Here is a 25,337-nt window from a genome sequence, read left to right as displayed (position 1 = left end):
CGTTCACAAAATCCTATAGGAAAAAGTCCAGTGAGGTCATATCTGGGGAGCATGGAGGCCAAGCGAGTGATTCAGCCCCTCTTCCAATCCATCGACTGGGAAACTCATCCAAAAATTCTCGCACTTGGACCGCAAAGTGGGGCGGGGCCCAGTCTTGCTGGAAAATGGTTGCAAGAGGTAATTGAGGCACAGCGTAATTTTCCAACATATCCAAATAATTTGTACCTGCCATTTTTTCTCAGTGAAGAAAAACAGGCCTGTTATCCTATTTTTCAAGCTTACAAAATATGCTCTTAAATTTTTGATAGCATTTACAATCTCGTATTTATGAAAAATAAGTTTCTTGTCTATGACAACGATTAAAACAAAAAATATGAAATCCCCTTGAATTTGAAAATCTCAAAGAGTGAGAAAAGAGGAAGTGTATGTATGTGTGTGTGTTTTCTTTTTGTTTTTGTATATATATAGAGTTCAGATTTGAAAAGCTACTTTCTGGAAAACTTTATAAGTTCTGAAACATTTTTTTTTATATATATTCAACGTTCTCTTTAGTTCTACATAAAAAAGTACCTGAACTGGACGTGAAATATGCACGAACCCACGCGCTACATGTGAGGTATGGCGATGATTTTCCTCATAGTTTCTTTTAATTCCTCTAAAAATGCTGCAAAGTGGAAACTATAGTCCCGTTGCTCTTGTTTCTGACAGCCGGTCACATTGCAGGTCGGCTACATTTAAATGTATGCGTCTTATCATGTGCTGCTGATGACGTTATACACTTCCTAAGGCTCGATAAATACTTAATATAATTGCCCGCCATTTTGGTTCTTTCGTTGGCGTTTGCAGAAAGCAAACCAGGACGTTATTTGCCTCTCATTTATTTGCTAAATTACAGTGTGTTTGATTTATTATCATAAGAGCTACGACATATAATGTTTAATGGTGCGGCAAATAGATTCCTCGTCTGGTAGCTCGACAATAAATGATACTACCTACCTAGACTTTATAGAGCCTTCACTTCCTAAGACATAAGCAAAGAGGAGGAGTCACACTGGAAATAACATTGACGCGACTATAATAAAAGCAACAGAGTGCTCTAGTAAGTTTTGAATAGGCTGACCCTAAAGTGTAGGTACCAGTATATTTTATGACATTTTGAAGTTTATGATAATTTAAAACATATTGTTAAACTTATTATTCCTGTAAATAAAATTAGGAAGAGATACAAGCCCCATGTAAGTTGTCATATTTTTTAAAATATTCAGTTTCTTATAATATAAACAAAATGTGTGCCTGATAACCTTTTAATTTTATTTCAGTAGTTAAATTCCTGTTGAATATTTTCCTGTAAGTAAATCTAGCACAAAGTTAAAAAAAATAAAATAAAAACAAACAAATAAAAAATAGAGTTATCATTTATTTTATACAAACAAGTCATATTATGAACTTTGCTTTTCTTTTGTTTGTAAAGAAGGGATTTTATTATTTATTAAAAAAAATACATCAGTGAAATTTCGTACTATAGATGCTCAATTGACAACCATATTCATGACATTGTTATAAGTCTGTATGTAATAGTATCAATGATCAAGGACACTATATAATGTCATTATGGGCTTTACTAAGCTGGAATTTGTTTGTTTTTATAATAATGTTGTGTTAAAATGGAGGATCCAGCTTTAGATGAAGTAACTACAACTGTAGAAGAAATAGAAGTGTATGTATGTCATGGTAAAATAAAACTAAAATATTTCAGACGATACTAGTGATGTTAATAGTGTTTATAAATATTTTACACACTTCAAGAGAACATGCAATACCAATAATATTATACTTATTAATACTGAGATAAGTTGCTTTTTGTTTTGATTTCGCACAAGTTTAGAATAAACTTTTTTTTTATTCTTATTATCAGTCTACTAATGGTTAAGTAATCTTGCTGAAATAAACTAGATAAGTGAACTATTTAACTATTTTTATTGATTTGTACACGACAGTTCGAAAAATACTTTTACTTACATTCATGAGCAGACTTATGAGTCGGAGAATGGAATGTATGACTACTCTACATATGAAAATTTGTTTTGTATGTTTTGGTTGATTTTATATAATTTGAGTTCGCTGACTTCAAATATGTAGTCAGAAATTGTCTATTACGTCACAATTTTTCACAAAATACAATTACAATGTTCCCTTCTTTTCATGAGTTTCAACTGCATGCTAATGTATACCGGTACTATGTTTTCTTCGGGCAGAAAAAGGTTAATAGTGATTTGTGTAAATTAATTTGCATAATACACAGAGTTAGGGTTGCCAGATGTACTGTTTTATCTGGAACAATACAGTTGTAGCTCATTTTATTCTGCGTAGGGTTCGAATCTTGAACTGTACGCCAAATGTTCTGTTGTCAAATTCCAAATCCCTTGCGCGGTACCAGAAAAATTGATGTATTTTATACTATAGCTGACTGTAGGTTAGGTTATTGAATGGAATGTTTTCACTTTTTGTTAAAGCGTGATACATCAACCATACAAAAGTGGCAGCCTTCCATGTGCTCTTCTTGTTCCCACCACACCTTTGGAACTCCAAAAGTGAGGCTTTTTCTCACTCTCCCATAATCCACTGACAGTTTAACCTCGAAATATGCATGATATCCTTTGGATACAAAGTCTGATACATTTGTCATTTGCTTTGGTGTTGTAAAATAGCCACAAATGTAACAGGATAAGTCGAGTCGATTTTACATTTTCAATAAGATTTATTAAATCTACATACTTAGACTTCAACAAACAAAATATGATAATACAATCTCAAGGGAAAAAAATGTGACTCTCTGCATCATAATCCACAGTTAATTCCCGATTTACTACGAAAATCGTCTGTAGCTGCATTTATATTGGCAACAGGCCATGACTGTTTGGCCAAACACCTGCATAGAATTGGAATATATCAGTCCCCTAACTGCCCATTGTGCAACTCAAACCAAGAAATGGATTCGGAACACCTCAAAATCTGTGCTTCAGTGGCTGACCATGATAATATCTTCGAAAAATATTGGAGTGCAAGAGGTCAAATGACTTTATTGTCAAACGCCTGGCATTAGAAAACAACAACAACATTTTCAATGAACTGCGGTCATTCTCACACGAATTCGTAACAGGAAAAATACATGAAGTTGCCATTTGAGAAAAAATTTGACGTGAATGTGAAAAATAGATATGATTTATGGATTCAGCACCCTCATATTAATAAAGGTCAGCTGTTCCTTTGCAGTCAGCAAAATTGACGTTGAGTAATGTATTTGAAAATTACTTCTTAAAGTGCTTGTTAAGTATAACTGGTACTATTCAATGGTTATTTTTTCTGTTGTTGCATGCAGCTAGAATAATATACAATTTTTTACATTCTAACAGCTTTGTTGAGTCTGATTTATGCAAAAAACTGTAAATTTAGTATTTTTATGTTACACATCTCAGCATTTCAGTTCTGAAATACATAAATCCCACAGTAAGGGTTGCCAAAAGACACAGCATACTAAACAAACAAAAATAAACATTTGTGTTATCGGTATTTATGATTATTATTTTCAAATGGAAGCTACCCTTGGGAAAGTACTTTTATGCAATAATTATTAGTAATCAGATAGAATATAAAGAAATTTAGGTGTACAAGTGATTACGTAAAATCTGAACAGAATATTTCATTACGTTTATAGCAATAATTTTCAAAATTGTTAAAGAAATTCCAAAAGACTTAAAACATTCAACTGAGAATTTTGGAATTGTTCCCCTTGCTCCGAACAATAGGCCAAATACTTCAATCTGTCCTTGTATATGATAATAATTCCTAAAGTATTGTATTGTAGGGTCATAAATGGTCTTCTTTTCTTCATGTACTGCTACAGGTTGATTTTCTGCTTCCAGAGTTGGCGGTTGTAATCGATTCTTACTTTTCTTTAAATCATATTGGACTTCATTTGTTACAATTGGTGCACCTTTTATTTGCTTGCTTGTTTTCTTTATACCAACTAAAAATGAAAAAGTAAGTATTTGACGTGTATATAATCAACCACTAAAACATGTCACACTAATTTATTAAATATAAATTCGAAAAAGGAACTGATTTATATAATTTTCAGGATGTACGCTGCTTGTACGTTTTGTGTGTGATGGTAATATACTTCGCCACTCAGGTTATTCCCATGGCACTCATTGCAGCTATACCGATTGTATTTCTGCCTGCTCTTGGAGTTAGCACAGCTGATACTATTTGCATGCAATACTTCAGAGAGGCGAACATGACGTTTATAGGTGTATATTTTCTGGCTTATTGCGTGGAATACTCGGGCTTGTATGTTCGAATTGCACTGAAATGGATGATGTTGATAGGTTTCTCGCATTGCAGGTATGTGGATTTAGTGGAATATGCTAAGGTATGTGTACTAAAATAAAATATGTTTCATTTCTCAGTTATGTCTATGTTTCCATAAGGTTATGCGATCAATATTATTGGCCTAATAAATTGAAATGCAGCTTCTTTCATTACCTAGGCTGACTTTTGGGTTATTCTCTATTACTGCATTTTCATCCATGTGTATAATGAGCAATGTTACTACAAGCATCACTGTGTCCGTGGTGATCAAGTTACTGCAGTCACTTGAGCAGGTAAACTTTTGAACAAAATATATTTGGTTTCCAAGTTTAGTGTTAATGAAATTTTTTTAGACATGTGTAAATAAGGATTGAATATTTTATATATTACAGATGTTATTAAGCAATTTTTTGGCTTATTGATTTCGCTAAGTATAATAATTATACATTTTTCTTCAAATTTTCCCCTTATTAAATTTCTTTTTTCAGCTTAAGAACTTACTCATTTTGCTAAGTTTTGTGTTTTATAATAATCATTCACCTTTAGATAAACTAATTGAATCGCTATTTGTTAAAAGGACGGAAGTCCAAAAATACAAATTTTACAGGAGAGAGAAAAAACTGTCCAGGATATCCTCACTTTTAACATAAATTATAAAATGTTATGTTGCATTTTAACCATTTTTACTGGGTTCTTTAAAGTTCCTTTAACATAAATTGGTGCGTCTATGGTAAGAGAACACATTTCAATAAAAAATAAATTTTGAAAAGATGTGACTTCCTCCCTTTTAATAAATAGTGATCCAATTGCTGCTCAAATAGCCACCATTTACAACAAAATACTGGTACATATTTTTGTATTATGCAGTCACATCAAACATGTACGCACACAATTCAAAATAGATGAGGATTTAAAAATTAATTGTATCTTAAAATTAGACCAAAACCAAATGAAAATATTTAATATATTTTGTGATCTTTGCCCGTAAAAAGTAGAGTAAAATGAGTACTTCGTTAAATATTAATCGCTTTCTTGTTATGTTACACTTTAGAATCATCTAAGGTTATGATTGAATTGCTTGTATTTCAGGATGAAGTCCTTGTATTTAACCGGACAGAAGAAGATCCTGATCAGTAAGTATCAGAATTTTTTTTTATCTGAGTACCTACTGTATTTATATTAGGGTCTACCCTCTTCTCGCCTGCTTTTAAGGTTAATTTTCGTTTTCTCAGTATATCTATATGAGTTATGAAGAAAACGAAAACACGGTTTTTTGATACTCTATATACAACAATTTCTCCTCCTATTTTGTTTGTATTTTATCTTTACAAGTTAATTCATATGGAGTCACTTTTTGTGAAGAGATTAGCTCCTTTCCACATGATGAAAAACCCCTTCTCCCACTTGTGGAGTAATGTCGTGATAAATTAAAAAAAATTGTGCTGTTATTGCAAGACAATGCAACCTCTCAGAAGTGTATGATTGCGTTGTGGAAAATCGATAAAATTGGTTTTGAATTGATTATCCTTCATATTTGCATTATCGAGGCCCCTCAGACTTACATATTTCCGAAACTAAACAAGAAAATTGAAAGGAAAGAAGTGAAGGTCTTCAGTTTTACTTTTGAATTAAAAAAAAAACAGAAATAAGTCGAACCATAATGGAATCTTACTTTAACCAGGATCAAAATGACCATATAGGTACCTACTGAGGTTGCGTCCAGCAGCAACTGGCTAGGCACTTGAAATGAATTTTTTTTAATTTACAATTCATTTGCCCTAAACGGCGAAAACGTTCATATATTGTTATTAAATAACAAATAAACATTTGCAAGTTTATATGCCTTAAGATTGAAATTCATTAAATACTTATTAAAGATTGAAATTCATTAAATACTTATTAATAACTTGAAATGAAGTTGTCGCAAGTCTCGTCGAGTAGACGAAGACTAAGTGGCATGCTGGAAGAGCAGAGGGATAGGCAAAGGAAATAGGAAAGAGAATGACTAATTCCAATAACAGAAAGCTGCTACAAAAGCGATGCTAAATATATTTTATTGTAGGTACTTAAACTTCTATCGCCTTTTTGTTGGACTATTTGTATTCACCACGTTCTTGTGAAATACTGTATGTATTATTCCAAGCTACTTTGATACCTCTTGAGTCGACCTGGTTGGCGAGTTGGTATAGCGCTGGCCTTCTATGCCCAAGGTTGCGGGTTCGATCCCGGCCCAGGTCGATGTCATTTATGTGTGTTTAAATGCGACAGGCTCATGTCAGTAGATTTACTAGCATGTAAAAGAACTCCTGCGGGACAAAATTCCGGCACACCGGCGACGCTGATATAACCTCTGCAGTTGCGAGCGTCGCTAAATAAACCATAATTTAAAATTTTTCAAAGAAGTAAAAGGCAATCGACAGATGAAGGATCAATATATCCAACATGACTTTGAGTTGGAGCAGGTGACGTCATCTAATGATAGACAGGAAGGGGAGATGTTGAGCACAAATTGACGAGTCATGCAGCAGCCAAGGCTATGTAACTCTAGAATGGGAAGCATTAGAACGTTCACAATGATGTCAAACTATTCTTAATGAACTGGACTACAATCTACATTGAGCAAAACTCAGCAGATGACAACTTGGTGCTTAAGATATTAAAAGCTTAAAATATTCACTACCATCTTATAAAAATTAAAAAGTAATCATTTGCATTATGCTACAAACCCTCAGTGTCTACTAAATATCAGAACAATAGTACCGGTACATCTAAATTGCAGTTTCCTGTAATGTAGAGTTAAGTTGATTGATTTTCCTATTTGTGATTAATTGTCATTTTAATGTTTCTTCTTCAATGCAGGCCAAATCCTACTCCGTCTAAAACCACAACATGCTACGTGTTAGGAGTTGTTTATTCTGCAAATATTGGAGGAACCGCCAGTGTTGTAGGGGCTTGTACAAATCTTGCTGCAAGGACTTTCGTTGATGAGTAAATATGCCACTCATTGTATTATGCATAGGCTATGTTTAACTGGAGTTACAGAAGTTCAAACACTAGCATGGCATGTAAATTCAGACCTGAACTTTATCTTTATTATTAAGATATCGTCTCATTTAATTTTCGTTATGTAATTGTGACTACCACAGCTTAATTTATTCTTATTGTATGCTTTTCTTGCTTTGTAGCTTCTTTGAGAATAAAATATATTACATTCAGTTTCAACGCTGGCTGGCTGCATGCATACTACCAGCAGCTTTGGAGATCGTAATTGTGTGGCTGTGGCTCAATATGTACTTCATGGGAATGTGTTGGTAAGAACAACAGCTAAGTTATATGATCTTTTGAAAAGAACAGTCGCTGTCTATGGTAAATTAGGGAAGGTAGTAAATGAACACGTAACTTTACTTATAAATTGATCGGGGTCCAGAGGGTGAAGGCCTATCTATCTATCTATCTATCTATCTATCTATCTATCTATCTATCTATCTATCTATCTATCTATCTATCTATCTATCTATCTATCTATCTATCTATCTATCTATCTATCTATCTATCTATCTATCTATCTATCTATCTATCTATCTATCTATCTATCTATCTATCTATCTATCTATCTATCTATCTATCTATCTATCTATCTATCTATCTATCTATCTATCTATCTATCTATCTATCTATCTATCTATCTATCTATCTATCTATCTATCTATCTATCTATCTATCTATCTATCTATCTATCTATCTATCTATCTATCTATCTATCTATCTATCTATCTATCTATCTATCTATCTATCTATCTATCTATCTATCTATCTATCTATCTATCTATCTATCTATCTATCTATCTATCTATCTATCTATCTATCTATCTATCTATCTATCTATCTATCTATCTATCTATCTATCTATCTATCTATCTATCTATCTATCTATCTATCTATCTATCTATCTATCTATCTATCTATCTATCTATCTATCTATCTATCTATCTATCTATCTATCTATCTATCTATCTATCTATCTATCTATCTATCTATCTATCTATCTATCTATCTATCTATCTATCTATCTATCTATCTATCTATCTATCTATCTATCTATCTATCTATCTATCTATCTATCTATCTATCTATCTATCTATCTATCTATCTATCTATCTATCTATCTATCTATCTACCTACCTACCTACCTACCTACCTACCTACCTACCTACCTACCTACCTACCTACCTACCTACCTACCTACCTACCTATCTATCTATCTATCTACCTGTCTATCTATATCTGTCTGTCTGTCTGTCTGCCTACCTACCACCCTACCTACCTACCTACCTATCTATCTATCTATCTATCTATCTATCTATCTATCTATCTATCTATCTATCTATCTATCTATCTATCTATCTATCTATCTATCTCTCTGTCTGTCTGTCTGTCTGTCTGTCTGTCTGTCTGTCTATCTATCTATCTATCTATCTATCTATCTATCTATCTATCTATCTATCTATCTATCTATCTATCTATCTATCTATCTATCTATCTATCTATCTATCTATCTATCTATCTATCTATCTATCTATCTATCTATCTATCTATCTATCTATCTATCTATCATCTATCTATCTATCTATCTATCTATCTATCTATCTATCTATCTATCTATCTATCTATCTATCTATCTATCTATCTATCTATCTATCTATCTATCTATCTATCTATCTATCTATCTATCTATCTATCTATCTATCTATCTATCTATCTATCTATCTATCTATCTATCTATCTATCTATCTATCTATCTATCTTCTATCTATCTATCTATCTATCTATCTATCTATCTATCTATCTATCTATCTATCTATCTATCTATCTATCTATCTATCTATCTATCTATCTATCTATCTATCTATCTATCTATCTATCTATCTATCTATCTATGTACCTACCTACCTACCTACCTACCTACCTATGTATCTGTCTGCCTGTCTGTCTGTCCGTCCGTCCGTCCGTCTATCTTTATTTATTTAGTTACTTGTTTACTGGAAAATAACACATTTAACTTTATAACCAGAACAACACACAAGAAGGGACAAATACTCGGATAGAAGATGAATCTCATTTCCCACATCGACAATAATTAATTGAACCACGGACTGCTTGGTTGGGAGTGATTACGCTATCTACTAAAACAAGGCGGCAATATTTAAAGTAATAATAATAATAATAATAATAATAATAATAATAATAATAATAATAATAATAATAATAATAATAATAATTGGAAATTTATCGTTTGAAGGTGGAAAAATTCAAATATCTCGGAGCAACAGTAACAAATATAAATGACACTCGGAAGGAAATTAAATGCAGAATAAATACTCGTATGGGAAATGCCTGTTATTATTATTCGATTGAGAAGCTTTGTCAATCCAGTCTGCTCAGCCGAAAGAATTTATAAAAGAGTTATATTACCAGTTGTTCTATTTCACTGAGAAATATAAAGTATATATATATATATATGACTCCCAGGCCGAAACTAATCAACTAAGGTAACTTTAAACCTAGTTCATTAACACGAGAAAGTAATATATACTTTATATTCCTCAAAATATTTGGGGCTAAGAGGATGAAGTTACAGGAAAATGGAGAAAGTTACACAGCGCAGAACTGCACGCATTGTATTCTTCACCTGACATAATTGAGAACATTAAATCTAGACGTTTAAAATGGGCAGAGCATGTAGCACGTATGGACGAATCCAAAAATGCATATAGAGTGTTAGTTGGGAGGCCGGGAGGAAAAAGACCTTTGGTGAGGCCGAGACGTAGATGGGAGGATAATATTAAAATGGATTTGAGGGAGGTGGGATATGATGGTAGGGACTGGATTAATCTTGCTGAGGATAGGGACCGATGGCGGGCTTATGTGAGGGCGACAATGAACCTCCGGGTTCTATAAAAGCCATAAGTAAGTATAAGTATTGATAATAAATTAGATTCGAATTGGAATTTCAGGAAGAGTGGATGTGATCCTGAATTAAAAAGCCAGATTGAAGAAGGAAAAGAGAAACGTAAAGAAATAGCGGAAAAGATTGGAAATAGTGTAAGAAAACAGTATGATGATCTGGGACCAATAACATGGTATGAGATAATTACATTGGTACTGATAATCTTGGCTGTTATTCTTATGATTCTTCGAGACCCTGTATGGTTCCCTGGTTGGGAACAAGGATTCCAGTCTATATTTAAGCCAATAAAATCACCTGATGGGGAGGAGATGTAAGTAGATAATGGTAATTACTTTATTTATAAACAATTTTATGTTTTTTTCTATAATAATGTCACCAGAGGTCTGAGATTTATTAGGACTATTTTGTGAATAAAATAAAAATGTAAATAATATACCTCAAATATACAAAATGTTAATATTTGTATATTTACGAATACTTAACCTATTCAGACATTGTGAAGTTGGAATAGAAGCATATCGATTACTCTAATAAAGAAATTGGTTGTTATTCAGTAATGCCAATTGCGAAAAGCGAAATATAGGTTTAACAATGTTAATTACATGTGCTGCGCTTTTCTCTTATTATTATAACAAGTACATTTTCATTACCTGCTGACTCATAATTTAATTAACACATTTGATAATATAAGTAACCTGACTAATACATTAATTACAAGTAAAATTAATTAAATGAAGAATTGTTGAAAACGCAGTTTCAAATCTGAATGAAGGAGTATCATTTTCTTCAGATAGCCTACAATGGACATGAGATTAGAAGATGTAGATGAGGAAGTAGGATTTCGCACTTTATTTAGTACTTCATCGTTACATTACACACTACACCGAGAACTATGAACTATGTGTGGAGACAGCAATGTTTATGTATTCACACTACAGCGAGAAATATGTTGCTACATAATACTATACAAGGTCTTTGGGTTTTGATATGCGCTGATGTTACATAAATTTGACCATCTGACTTTCTATTAATTGTTCAATTTCATTCACGTAATATAAATTTTATAAGCTACAATTAGATTAGTTTGCCTGTGGGAGCGGAACCAATGTCAGCTATGCCTTATTTCGACCGTTATTCCGTGCTACAAGAAAGCATTTTACATAGCTGCATCTACACGGTTCAATTTTCCATGCGCGTCTTGGAACAATATTGAAAGAATCAAGGTTCAATTAAGATGCATGGAGATTTTGTGTCTATATGATGCGCCGTTTTGAATGTCGTCTTCACTGCGTAAATATAATTCTCATCGATTTACGAGGAAACAGTTGGCGACACTGATTATACAAAAGAGCGACCATACGATAAATTGATAGTGATAAATCTAGCTGCAAAAATTATCGCGATATATGATTGTGATTGATTGGAATTCAACATTTCATTGAGTCGAAAATGGAATGACGTCATATAAACGAAATAGTCATACAAAATTTAACAGGTGTTAAATGCTGATATATATTTTATAATTTGTGTTTAATTTCAGGCGTATAAAGGATCCATCCGTATTTGCAATTATTATATTCCTCATGAACGCCATCCCTTCCACTCTGAATTTCATTCATTTCTTCAGGCCTGACAGTAGGTATCAAGATCTTCCTACCAGATAACGAAATAACGGGTTTCTCACTTACGACGCAACTCCAGGTCTCCGGCGTTGCTCGTAAAGCATTAGCTTGGCAGGAAGGCAGCACTCACCGATTGCGCAGCTGGCGGTCTTCCCCGTTTCTCGTAACAAGATTAGTCTTGTAGGCGCCTTAGCTGTAAACAGTGCGTATTACTCAGCCTCGTTCAGTTTCGTTTGCTGTGTGATTGAGTACACGTTTGTTCATGCTTATTGTGTGTAGTTTCTTTCGATATGTTATACACTAGGGAGCAACGAGTCTTTATTGTGTTAAACTATGCAAGAACAGAGTCGTATGTGGAATGTCAGCTTGCTTTTATACAAAAATTTCCCAGCGTACATGTTCCCAATAAATCGATGATATGCAGATTACTAGAAAACTTTAAAGAGACTGGATCCGTGTGAAACATAAAGAAAACTAGAAAACAAAGCGTTGTAACTGAGGAAAAATTAGACGAGATGGCAGCGGCCTTAGGAATAGATTAGAAAAAGTCGTTGCCTCGTTTAACATTTCAGTGATTGTGATTTCAACAAATAAAATTTCTGTAGCCGAAATTCGTCTAGTGTTTAAACGTGCAGCAGAGAAACGTCATTTTGAGCACCTTCTTTAAATAAAGGTAAGTTTAATGTAGTCATATTACTTCTTAGTTTACGCACAACTCAGGGGAGACAAGCCGGGCCGTGACGCGGAAACTGTGCTAGGCGTATGCGGTAGACGTGCCGTGGGAGATGTGGGCAGGCGGTTGCGTCGTACGTGATAAACCCTTTAGTATCGTTGAAGAGAACCAGTCTAAAGAAGATAGCTTAATTTGATGATAAATTAATTTTAGAATTTTGTTATAACTTAGGAGCGGATTCCTAGGTAATTAAATATTATTTTTGCGTGTGATAAAACACAATTAACAAAGTTAAAAATTCCGAACATGAAGTTTCAAGTTTAAAACCCGAATTTTATTGCACATAAAACACATATTTTCACAAAAAAAATTATGTAAATACATATTTTCAGGAAATCTGTCATAAACACATAAATCTTGGATTTTTTTTTTACTTAAATAATTTTTTACAAGAACTTTTAAATATTTTAAAACTAAATCAATTATATCACTCAGAAGTACGTCATCTTTTTTTAAGAATTCTTGGTTGCTTCGGGTTTCTAAGCGCTGTGTGGTGTATCCGTGATCCATTTTTGTAATAGTATCGCCTCAAGTTCTGAGAACTGCTAGGCAGCAATTCAGTGTTATTATTAGAGAATAAATTAGCATGGACACGGAGGAGAGATCTTGCAACACATAATTAGGAATGTTTATTGTTGCTGAAAATGATTTCATTCCACGCTTTGTTTGTGAAACACAACAGATAAGAGCTCCGGAATGAACATTATTTAATTTAAACAAATCTCTCGCCTCTCGCTCATGTCCATCAAGTAAGGCAATACGTCTTGTTGTGATTCCCTGTTATTGGGCTTCGTCAATCGATATCCTTCAAGATATACTGAAAGATAGTTATTTAAAAAAACGATTTAACTTTCCTATTAGCAAATTTAAGCTTTTTGTGTGACACCATAAAAAAAACTCGAAACATCCAAAAATCTGTTGTTTGACAGGGAGATGCGTGCCGTGGAAATTAAACTAGACTCGCTACCAAGTTCAGAAGCACAATTACTAAGGGACAAATTTCAGAATGTGTTTGGGAAAAACAGTGGATATAAAAAATGTGTAAAGTTGCTCACGTATTGGAGGATGTGTCTGTAGGTGAAATTGACGGTGTATGTGTTTGTGACATTCATCTCTTTAAATATGCACGTCTGACGTCCTGTGATGTGGAAAGATCGTTTTCACAGTATAAGTCGTTGTTCAGAGATAATCGGCATGCATTTGTGATGGAGAATTTGGAGATGACCTTTGTTGTTCACTGCAATTCTCGGTCAATTACTAGCACTCAAGTGTGGTTGGTGAGTACCTAGTAACATTTTTTTTTCAAGCTAATTAAGGTATTTTTGTCATATTAAAAAAATATAATTTTTATTTTTAGTAAATATTTTCTTACTTTTTAGCACATAAAAAAATAAATGTATTTAAATTTTTTAGCACATAAAAATCCGCTCCCTAGTTATAACTATTTCTTCTTGTAAGATTTGTTTCTGATATCGTTCATTTCTTTCCACAAAAAATTATATAGACTCATTGAAGATATTTAATTGTTAAGTAGTAATCAGTCGCGGCTCCTAGTTGAAGGCTCTAAGACGAAGCCATTCCTACAAAAATGTAAAAGTATGTTATTTTCAATGATGGAATTCAGAATTTAAATGAATAGGAAACATTTAGAAATTTTACTCAGTCCATTCGGTAAAGATAGTAAATACGTTGAGAACTGTTGATATCAGTAGATGTTTTTCAGATGTAAGTAAGCCTACCAGTACAGTAGATCAGGCAATATGCTATATGTACGGTATAGTTTATGTCAAGTTTAAAAAGCCTTCGCCTATAATCAACAATTCATTCTAGTCAGTGACGTACACAGAATTTTGTCAATTTTATCATTATTAAAATTGAAGACTTCACTGCAAGAAGGGGGAATGTCGAATTTATTTCATTTTGCAGGAAATGAAATTTAAACTTAGACCTAATTTGCCATTCATAACTCTGTTTTATGAATCGGGACTTTTCATCCCCGTAAACTCGCACCTGGGACATTTCGCACATAAAAGAAAAATGTCATTAGGACGTTTTCTAAGTAACTTCACAGGATCTGATTGTCGTACATATCCAACTTCACAGGATCTGATTGTTGTATTACGTTTCCTAAATAACTTCACAGGATCAGATTGTTGTACGTTTCCTAAGTAACTTCACAGGATCTGATTCTTGTACGTTTCCTAAGTAACTTCACAGATCTGATTCTTGTATGTTTCCTAAGAAACTTCACAGGATCTGATTCTTGTACGTTTATTAAGTAACTTCACAGGATCTGATTCTTGTATATTTCCTAAGAAACTTCACAGGATCTGATTCTTGTATTACGTTTCCTAAGTAACTTCACAGGATCTGATTGTTGTACGATTCCTAAGAAACTTCACAGGATCTGATTCTTGTACGTTTATTAAGTAACTTCACAGGATCTGATTCTTGTATATTTCCTAAGAAACTTCACAGGATCTGATTCTTGTATTACGTTTCCTAAGTAACTTCACAGGATCTGATTGTTGTACGTTTCCTAAGAAACTTCACAGGATCTGATTCTTGTACGTTTATTAAGTAACTTCACAGGATCTGATTCTTGTATATTTCCTAAGAAACTTCACAGGATCTGATTCTTGTATTACGTTTCCTAAGTAACTTCACAGGATCTGATTGTTGTACGTTTCCTAAGAAACTTCACAGGATCTGATTGTTGTACGTTTCCTAAGAAACTTCACAGGATCTGATTGTCGTACGTTTCCAAAGTAACTTCACATTCTTGTATTTCGTTTCCTAAGTAACTTCACAGGATCTGATTGTTGTACGTTTTCTAAGTAACTTCACAGGATCTGATTCTTGTACGTTTCCTAAGTAACTTCACAGGATCTGATTGTTGTACCTTTCCTAAGTAACTTCACAGGATCTGATTGTTGTACGTTTGCTAAGTAACTTCACAGGATCTGATTCTTGTCTTACGTTTCCTAAGTAACTTCACAGGATCTGATTGTTGTACGTTTCCTAAGTAACTTCACAGGATCTGACTGTTGTACGTTTGCTAATTAACTTCACAGGATCTGATTCTTGTATTACGTTTCCTAAGTAATTTCACAGGATCTGTTTCTTGTATTACGTTTCCTAAGTAACGTCAAAGGACCTGATTCTCGTACGTCTCCTAAGTAACTTCACAGGAGGATTCTTGTTCGTTTCCTAAGAAACTTCACAGGATCTGATTCTTGTATTTCGTTTCCTAAGTAACTTCACAGGATGATTCTTGTACGTTTCCTAAGAAACTTTATAGGATCTGATTCTTGTACGTTTCCTAAGTAACTTCTCAGGATCTGATTCTTGTACGTTTCCTAAGAAACTTCATAGTATCTGATTCTTGTACGTTTCCTAAGTAACTTCTCAGGATCTGATTCCTGTACGTTTCCTAAGAAACTTCATAGTATCTGATTCCTGTACGTTTCCTAAGTAACTTTTCAGGACCTGATTCTTGTACGTTTCCTAAGAAACTTCATAGGATTTTATTCTTGTACGTTTCCTAAGAAACTTCATAGGATCTGATTCTAGTACGTTTTCTAAGTAACTTCTCAGGATTTGATTCTTGTACGTTTCCTAAGAAACTTCACGGGATCTGATTTTTGTACGTTTCCTAAGTAACTTCATAGGATCTGATTCTTGTACGTTTCCTAAGAAACTTCATAGTATCTGATTCTTGTACGTTTCCTAAGTAACTTCTCAGGACCTGATTTTTGTACGTTTACTAAGAAACTTCATAGGATTTTATTCTTGTACGTTTTCTAAGAAACTTCATAGGATCTGATTCTAGTACGTTTCCTAAGTAACTTTTCAGGACCTGATTCTTGTACGTTTCCTAAGAAACTTCATAGGATTTTATTCTTGTACGTTTCCTAAGAAACTTCATAGGATCTGATTCTAGTACGTTTTCTAAGTAACTTCTCAGGATTTGATTCTTGTACGTTTCCTAAGAAACTTCACGGGATCTGATTTTTGTACGTTTCCTAAGTAACTTCATAGGATCTGATTCTTGTACGTTTCCTAAGAAACTTCATAGTATCTGATTCTTGTACGTTTCCTAAGTAACTTCTCAGGACCTGATTCTTGTACGTTTCCTAAGAAACTTCATAGGATTTTATTCTTGTACGTTTTCTAAGAAACTTCATAGGATCTGATTCTAGTACGTTTCCTAAGTAACTTCTGAGCATCTGATTCTTGTACGTTTCCTAAGAAACTTCACGGGATCTGATTTTTGTACGTTTCCTAAGTAACTTCATAGGATCTGATTCTTGTACGTTTCCTAAGTAACTTCTCGGGATCTGATTCTTGTACGTTTCCTAAGAAACTTCACGGGATCTGATTTTTGTACGTTTCCTAAGTAACTTCACATACGAAGCATAATATAATAAGATGGATGAAAAGATCATCCGTCTCTATTTTGTCTTCTTGAGCACTTACAAAGGGAGGTCATCAAAATTCAGCGGGATGTGGAGAAATTACAAAGTGGGCAATCACTTATAAAGAAGAAGAAGAAGAAGAAGAAGTATCAAGATGATAAGCGGGTTGAGTGTGTTGTGTTTGTCTATCAAGAATATCCTGATGAGGGTAATATCCCCCAGTGTATAAGAGTTCTTTGCCACAACTTTGCTGGAACTTTTTGAAGTTAATTCTGGTAATCTCTATTTTCAAGACAGTAAAATTACTGTAAATAAATATTGCAATAAATGAACAGTGTATAACCTCTATTTTTACTCTAGTAGCCTGGTACGCATTGAGCATATGACCAAAAGTCCACTCGTACGTATTGAGCACATGACCAAAAGTACATTGGTACCAACTGTTAGTCTGACGAAATGTCCATGGCATGAGTTTTCTGGTACAAAATATCCTTGAATCCTATTTTAGACTTTTAACATTACTGTTCTAACTACTTACGAAAATAAATAGACGAATAAATAAATATACAACTCCGGAAGCCCGTCTTTTAGAGCCTTCTCCTATTTGAAAACCATGAGCCGGGACTGGTAATAATGTAATATGAATTTTTGTACAGAATCAAAATTTCCTTAAATTTTAAATTTTTTATATTTAAAAATCGTTATTTGTTCTTAACTTTATTTGCAGATGATTCTCGCCCTACAAGAGCAGGAACATCATTGATTCCATGGAAGGCAACCACTAAGAGATTTCCTTGGTCCATTTTCTTTACAGTTGGTATGTAGGCCTAAATGTTTGTAATATTTAATTTCTTTGTTGATGAGTGAGATGGCGGGAAGTACTCACTAATAATGCTGTCATTTTTCATTATACAGTTTATGGAGTAACTAAAAAGAAAATTGTTACGGAGATGGCATGCAGCCTACTCATTAATTCATTTTTAAGTAGTATGCATTTCGCTATTTGGTTTCTCTATCATGTTTCGAGCGATTACTAGTTAGACTATGATTTGTTTTCTTGAACCGTATTTGAAAGTCGTAGGTAAATAAAATCATTTAGCAGTCATTTACATAAAAAGCTGAACTTCAGTTTTCTGGATTACATCGAAAAATCATTTTTTATAATACAAAAATTAAGACTGTTGTCTTCATTGTTATAAATTTCACTATTGAAGTAAGTAGATACCGGTACATGTAATTTTTCAGGAGTTCACATAAAACATTTATATGTAAATAGGAGGGAGGATCGGAAATAACGCACTTTTTTTTCTGCAAAATATTTAATACTTACTTATGGCTTTTAAGGAATCTGTAGGTTTATTGCCGCCCTCACATAAGCCCGCCATCGGTCTCAATCCTGTGCAAGATTAATCCAGTCGCTACCATCATATTCCACCTCCCTCAAATCCATTTTAATATTATCCTCCCATCTACGTCTCGGCCTCCTCAAAGGTCTTTTTCCCTCCGCCCTCCCAACTAACACTCTATATGCATTTCTGGATTCACCCGTATGTGCTTCATGTCCTGTCCATCTCAAACGTCTGGATTTAATGTTACTAATTATGTCAGGTGAAGAATACAATGCGTGCAGTTCTGTGTTGTGTAACTTTCTCCATTCCCCTATAACTTCATCCCTCTTAGCCCCAAATATTTTCCTAAAAACCTTATTCTCAAACGCTCTTAATCTCTGTTCCTCTCTCAAAGTGAGGGTCCAAGTTTCATAACCATAAAGAAGAACCGGTAATATAACTGTTTTATAAATTCTAACTTTCAGATTTTCCGACAGGATATTAATATATAGGCCTAGCACTTAGAAACGTCATAATCATTTTGTTCGTAATTGAACCTTTTTATTGATTTTGTATATTGCATAATATTCTAATTGTATAAAACTGTTTATTGTCTGTATTCCCCAGTAGCATTTCTTGGAGTTAAAAATATTACAAACTTCTATGATGTGTAATATTACTTTCAATAACATACATTCTCATACTTCACTTACAAGCAAACATTCTGAGGGGCAGATAAAAAGGTTTTTTTCACCATGTTAACAATGTCAAAAGAAGTGCTTACACAAATTTTGGCCACTTGACCACAATCACGAGGGCCGTAAAAAATAAGTTTGCTAGGGCCCATTGACAGAACGAATACAGAATTTTATTGGAAAAATTTATTGGAACAGACACAGCAATAGTTGAGCTATTTTTCAACATTTGTCATATCATGGGATCGACAGAGAGGTGCAGACGGCTGTCAAACGCTGGTTCCGATTCCAGGCGGCTGACTTCTACGACACAAGGATACAAAAATTGATCCCATGGTATGACAAATGTCTCAATTCCAGTGGGGGATATGTTGACAAATAGCGCTTCAGTTGCTGTAACTATTTGAATAAATATTTCCATGCAATTGTGCTTTTTTTCTATAAACGGCCCCAGAGAAAATCACTTTCTGGACGGCCTCGTAATTGCGATCGAGTGGCCGAAATTTGTATAAGCACTTCTTTTGACATTATTAACATGGTGGAAGAAAAATATTTAACTTTTTTATCTGCCCCTATCAGAATGTTTACTTGTTAGTGTACAAAATGTATTGATGGAATATCGGTCTATGTTGCCTGTCTGATAGTAAATTTATGAGCGGAATTACGATGTAACATTTCTGTTCCTCCTGCACAGTTAGCAGATTGGAACATAGACCGTTATTCGATCCAACTCTTCAATTTGTGTAGTACAACAGTGACATTAAACAGAGCATTTGAATTTCCTTTGCTTCAGGCGGTGGTTTTGCAATGTATCTTGCAATGAAGGACTCGGAATTACTGGAATGGCTTGATGTGAAGTCGCTGAGAGAGATGCACCACGGACTGATACTGTCCCTGGCTTGTCTCTGCACAGTGATGCTCACACAAGTCATGGATAGCGTTGTCGTGTTCTTCATTTGTGCTCCAATATTTGGAGAATTGGTAAGTTAATTTCTGTTGCCTTTAATGAATGAACATTTAAGTGGTTGTATTTAAAATTAACATAGGAAAATAAAACAAAACTTAACACATTAATTTTGTTTGTATTTTAGTGCAAAAATGCTAAAATATATGGCTCTCATGTGATTGTTGCTATTGGAGTGTGCTGCTCGTTTTGCTTCCTCTTTCCATGGAGAAGTATACCAAATGCGATTGCTTATCAGAAAATCAAAACTTCGATCAAGGATATGGTAGGTATCGTAGAAATTTATTTATTGTATCGCAATAGAGTAGACATGTGTACCTACAGTACAATGACGAAATAGACTATATCTGTCCCACACAGTGGGCCAAAGAAAAGGCAAAAAATTTAAAGGTTATATTCAGTAGCTAATGATTTCACTTGAAAGTTTATTTCACAGGCAAATTTCACAGTCCTTGTAGACTGGGAAAGTACTGTAATATTTAATTTTGTACTATTTATTAAACATTCAACCAACCAGACACTATATATTACAAAAGGATCTAAAAATACATTTAAAATTGCAAGCCTCATCCAGATCTCAGATGTTCTTCAAACTGTCAGATGATATCCTGTGTAATTTCTATAAAATAAAAAAAAAGAAGCAATACCAATCTATATCATAGACACACTTATTGCTAAAACTCCAGTTGTGAACGAAATTCCAACATGGAAATGAGTGATTCCAGAACATAGCATACAAATTCCAGGAAATCATTCCAAAAATGATCCTCCATACATTCTTAAGTTAGATGCCATGGAACTACTCTGCAGCACATATAAGGATCACCTTCAAATTTATACAGATGGATCTCTAAATCCTAATAATGGAACATCAGGGTATTATATTCCAAAATATCAAGAAAGTTATTTCATATCATGATCATCCTCCTCCAGTCTTGACACTGAATTGCTAGCTATTGATACTGTTCTTCAGTGTGTTACTCAAATTTCTGAAAAATCTATTTGCATACTTACCGACTCCAATATATAATATAATTAAATATGTACCAAACCTATATGCATATAGAATTATTCCAATTCAGAAACAACTACTTAAACTAAAAGAACTCCAAAAAGAAATAACGTTTCAATGGATACCTAGTCATTGTGGTATACCTGGAAACGAGAAAGTTGATAACATTGCAAAATAGGCAACATATTTGCAACCAACACTTCTTCAAGTGATATCTCTATCCAGTGATTTTGCTTCAGTAAAGTCTCATTTTACAAACCTATGAATCAACAATTGGTTCTCTTCTGACAAAGGAAAAATTTTACAGTCTGTACAAAAGAAACCAAATGACCTGGAAATGTACAAAACCTTGCCCAGACATGTTCGAACATTTTTAACAAGAGCCAGAACAGGTCACATTGTCACTCAATTGTACCTACACCGATTTCACATTTCTGATAATCCTACTTGTATGTGGTGTAATAATCATGATGAAGATCTGGAACACATTCTTCTATACTGTCCATCCATAAACCACAAAAGAAGTCAATTAAAATCATCAGTACCCGTTGCAGAAGACACAGCCCTGCAGTATATATTGACTACACCCCAACTCTGGCTACTAGCAACAGGCATCTATAATGAACACCGATCAAAATACCCCTCATTTCTCGTGAAAAACAACAACTGAATATACTACAGTGGACTATAGTGGACTTTATGTTGTCGGCAAACAGCTGGATACATTAAGAAGATTGATTGATTGATTAAACATTATTTTTTATTTTTTGTAAGGCAGTGCAAAATCGATCGTTTATGCCGAACTAAGCATTATGGTCTTACGAGTTCAGCAGGCCAAGCCGTTTGTTGTGCTATCATCATTTGTTTTCTTCCGTTTTGAGTTCTCATTTTGTGAATAATGGGTCGCTTAACGAACGAAGACAAGATTTTCATTAAACATTTGCACCAATATGATAATTTATCTGCCCGTCAAATTGTAAGGAACTACGCTCAGCGAGAATGGTCTGTTTCAAGTGTACAACGATTGATCAGCGAATATTGATTATAAAGAATGGACACTGAGCGAATTTTCCTGTGTTTTGTTTCTCTGTGCGCCGGCGTTTAGTTCCACTTTCAAGCGCTAGAGGTTAGTGTAATCGAGCATACGCTAAGATAATTATTGAGAATAGAGTTGAGACACAGGATCCAAACATCGCCTACCTTATTGCATAATCCAGTAACGCTTTGCTTCAAATAAATTCAAGTGAACAGCTTTTCCTTATTTCTCAGTGACAAACTACTTGTAATAATAATTTTTTATGTTTCAGATTTAATAAATTATATTATAGAATAATATAATACATTATAAAATTATGTATCAAATTCGTTTACTATTAAGGTGGGTGCTCCTGTTATGGCCATGTTCCTGATATGGCCACTCCCCTAAAAATTCGCTAAATTGCAGCAGCATCCAGTGAAAGAGCATCCTGGTATGTCACTTGATCGTTTTCCATCCAGTCAGGTTGAGCAATATGGCGTCAGTTGCCTGTTTTGCGGTTTTCATGTGACCTCTTCTTATTTTTCTCTGGTAAGTCTCCTTTGTTTTATGCATGTTTTTCAAAGACTTGTTTCATGAAAACCATAGTACTCCATTAAGTTTTTAATGTTCTGTTGGTTGGTGTTGTCGTTGATGGCGTATCTTTTACGAGTTGTTCATAACGAAATGATTTTCGTGAAAGCTTACCTGCTCCTGATATGGCCATATCAAATGCACCATGGCCATATCAGGTTCATTTCATTTTTATTTTTTCACTTGACAAATTTACATGCCTTATAGCTGGGATTACGCAAAAATTTTGTGTTTTAAGAAAAACAACTTAATTTTTTTTATGGAAAAACCTGTTTTGACTACACTTTTGAATTATAAAAAATATTATTACGTGTCATTTTTATTCATTTTACACCAAAATTATTTAATTTTAGCACAACTGCGTTATCAAACTGAAAACAATCACGATTTGTAGAACATGGAACAAGGGTGGCCATATCATGTGCACATGTTCCTGATATGGCCACTAGGTAGACTTTTGGAATTTGAGACTTTTTGGACAATTAAAGCTATTTTTATGGGGAAAGGAAATTGTTTTAAGAAAGTCCATTAGACTGAGAACGAGTAAGAAAAAAGTGGTTTACATTTTTTTCAAAATGGCGACTAGAAAAATTCTCAAACCTTAGCATGGCCATATCAGGGACACCTACCTTAGTATACAATATAATATAGGTATATGGTTGAATATTGTATTTTATTCGGCATTGCGTAAAGTGACTACTTTTTTACGCACTAATGTTTTAAAGGTTCATTTTACGCACTGATAACAGTGGGTAAAATGCAGCTTTACGCACTATCGTAGAAAAAAATAATAAGAACATCCTTATGTATTTCAGGTGATTGCTGGAATTGTGCCATTGGTGTTCTCACTGGCTATCACCGTGGCATCTTTTATGTTTATAGGGAAAATGACTTTGGACGTTTGAACACCGTGTAAAGATTCACATTATATGTCTCTGATAACGTTAACTTTTACTATATTATTGTAGATTATAAGAATACTAATAATGTGCAATGTGCAATGGAGGTACAGCGTGGTGCAGTATTACCCCATCAATGCCATACGCCACAATGAACATCACCTTCACAGAACTTTGTGTAGGGCGCACTTTCTTCGGACGAGAAGAACCTGGATGCTTCCATTCATTTGATTGACGTTTCAAGTTTCGTTGGTTCGTATGAGCGAGCCCAGGTTTCGTCCATAGCGACGATTCGTCCAAGAAAGTCGTCATCTTTCCTTTGGTACCGGTCCAACAAAGCCTGTGCGACTACATAGCGGTGCCATTGTTAAACCTTGGAAATTTCATGGGGTATCCAACGCCCTGTAATTTTGCGGTAACCCAGAATGTCTTGCAGAATGTGGAGCACAGTTTTGTGACATACTCCGACTTCCGCTGCTAACTCACGCGCAGTCCAGCATCCAACAGGGAAGCAAGGAGTTGAACTGTGTTGTCCTCCACGCTGAGTCGTCCTGTACAGAGGTTGTCCTGAACGGCATCCCTGCCTTCCCGGAACGCTTTAACCCATCGTGCCACTGTGCAATATTGCAACGCTGCATCGGCACATGCTTCACGCAATCCCTGAAAGAATTCTTGTGCACTATGACCTCGTGTCACTTCAATTTTGATCCAGGAACGTTGCTCTAGTTTTGTAAACGTGGTCTTAGGGCGCTCGCACTATCCCTATGAAAGTCAACGTTCTACACACTGCAGTAGATTGACAGAGTACTGTCGCCGCTGGCTGCACTAACTCATCTAACAGTCCTTGTTCATGTCCACACAGCTGGCAGCTCTTGAAAGCACTATCGTCACGTGACAGCAATGTTGCCATAACTTTTTATCCAACCTATGTAGAATGTACTTGCCGTCACAAACTGGTTGAAGGGAAATTCAGTGCACTTTGAATGATATGTTACAAGGGAGACAATGTGTTATTTCATTTGTGTAATTTTCTTTTAAATGAAAACCTACCTTTAAAGGGGCTTATGTGGTGAAATATGGTACCATAGAAGGTTCTTTTCTTCTGGTGCGAGTGGACATTTTCAAGCAGGCTAATACAAGTAAGTGTATGCATGAATTCAATTAAAACATTTTCAAAAGTGTCAGTCTCTGTATTTTATTGCATTGTGCAGTTTAGTGATTTGTTGTATCATGTTGTTTTGTGTTTTACCATATGTGTTGTGTCATATTGTGTTGTGTTTTACCATATGTGTTGTGTCATATTGTGTTGTGTTTTGTCACAGTATGTCACATTACATTGTGTTCTTTCATATTGTATCGTGTTGTGTTGTGTCATGTCACATTGTGTTTTGTTCTATCATATTGTGTCGCATTGTATTGTGTCATATTATGGCATATTGTGTTGTGTTCAATCATATTGTGTTGCATTGTGTTGTGTCGTATTATGTCACATTGTATTGTGTTCTACTATATTGTGTTGTGTTCTACTATATTGTGTTGTGTTATATTTAGGAAAGATTGGAGAAAGCTGGGTTTGCTATGAAAGACCTGGTCTTGGGCAGAACACTATGAATGAATGAATGTGTTATATTATGTTACATTATGTTGTATTCTATGCATTGTGTTGGGTCATATTATGTCACATTGTGTTATGTTCTGCCATATTGCATCGTGTTGTG

At 34.3% G+C, this 25,337-nt stretch overlaps 1 protein-coding gene across 1 annotated transcript; it reads left to right on the top strand.

The window, feature by feature from the left end:
* The first annotated feature begins 3,569 nt into the window (after nt 1-3,569).
* On the top strand, nt 3,570-23,710 carry LOC138701950 (protein I'm not dead yet-like). The gene is made up of 11 exons (XM_069829329.1): nt 3,570-4,404; nt 4,550-4,664; nt 5,461-5,504; nt 7,231-7,359; nt 7,557-7,682; nt 10,386-10,649; nt 11,880-11,974; nt 17,840-17,929; nt 19,929-20,116; nt 20,227-20,364; nt 23,536-23,710. Exons 1-11 carry the CDS (start codon nt 4,169-4,171, stop codon nt 23,623-23,625), a joined length of 1,515 nt encoding a protein of 504 aa, XP_069685430.1. The 5' UTR covers nt 3,570-4,168; the 3' UTR covers nt 23,626-23,710.
* The last annotated feature ends 1,627 nt before the right edge of the window (nt 23,711-25,337 follow it).

Source organism: Periplaneta americana, chromosome 6, assembly GCF_040183065.1.
Source record: "Periplaneta americana isolate PAMFEO1 chromosome 6, P.americana_PAMFEO1_priV1, whole genome shotgun sequence".
NCBI lineage: Eukaryota > Metazoa > Arthropoda > Insecta > Blattodea > Blattidae > Periplaneta > Periplaneta americana.
Note: the sequence above shows the minus strand (reverse complement) of the source record. Positions and strands in the feature narration are given on the sequence as shown.

What these genes read in the sequence shown, in the direction of transcription:
- LOC138701950 (XM_069829329.1), top strand. Translation starts at nt 4,169, where the DNA reads ATGGTAATATACTTCGCCACTCAGGTTATTCCCATGGCACTCATTGCA. An exon ending in TCATTTCTTCAGGCCTGACA is followed by an intron (nt 11,975 to 17,839) that starts GTAGGTATCAAG and finishes CTTTATTTGCAG; the next exon opens with ATGATTCTCGCCCTACAAGA. An exon ending in CTCCAATATTTGGAGAATTG is followed by an intron (nt 20,117 to 20,226) that starts GTAAGTTAATTT and finishes TTTGTATTTTAG; the next exon opens with TGCAAAAATGCTAAAATATA.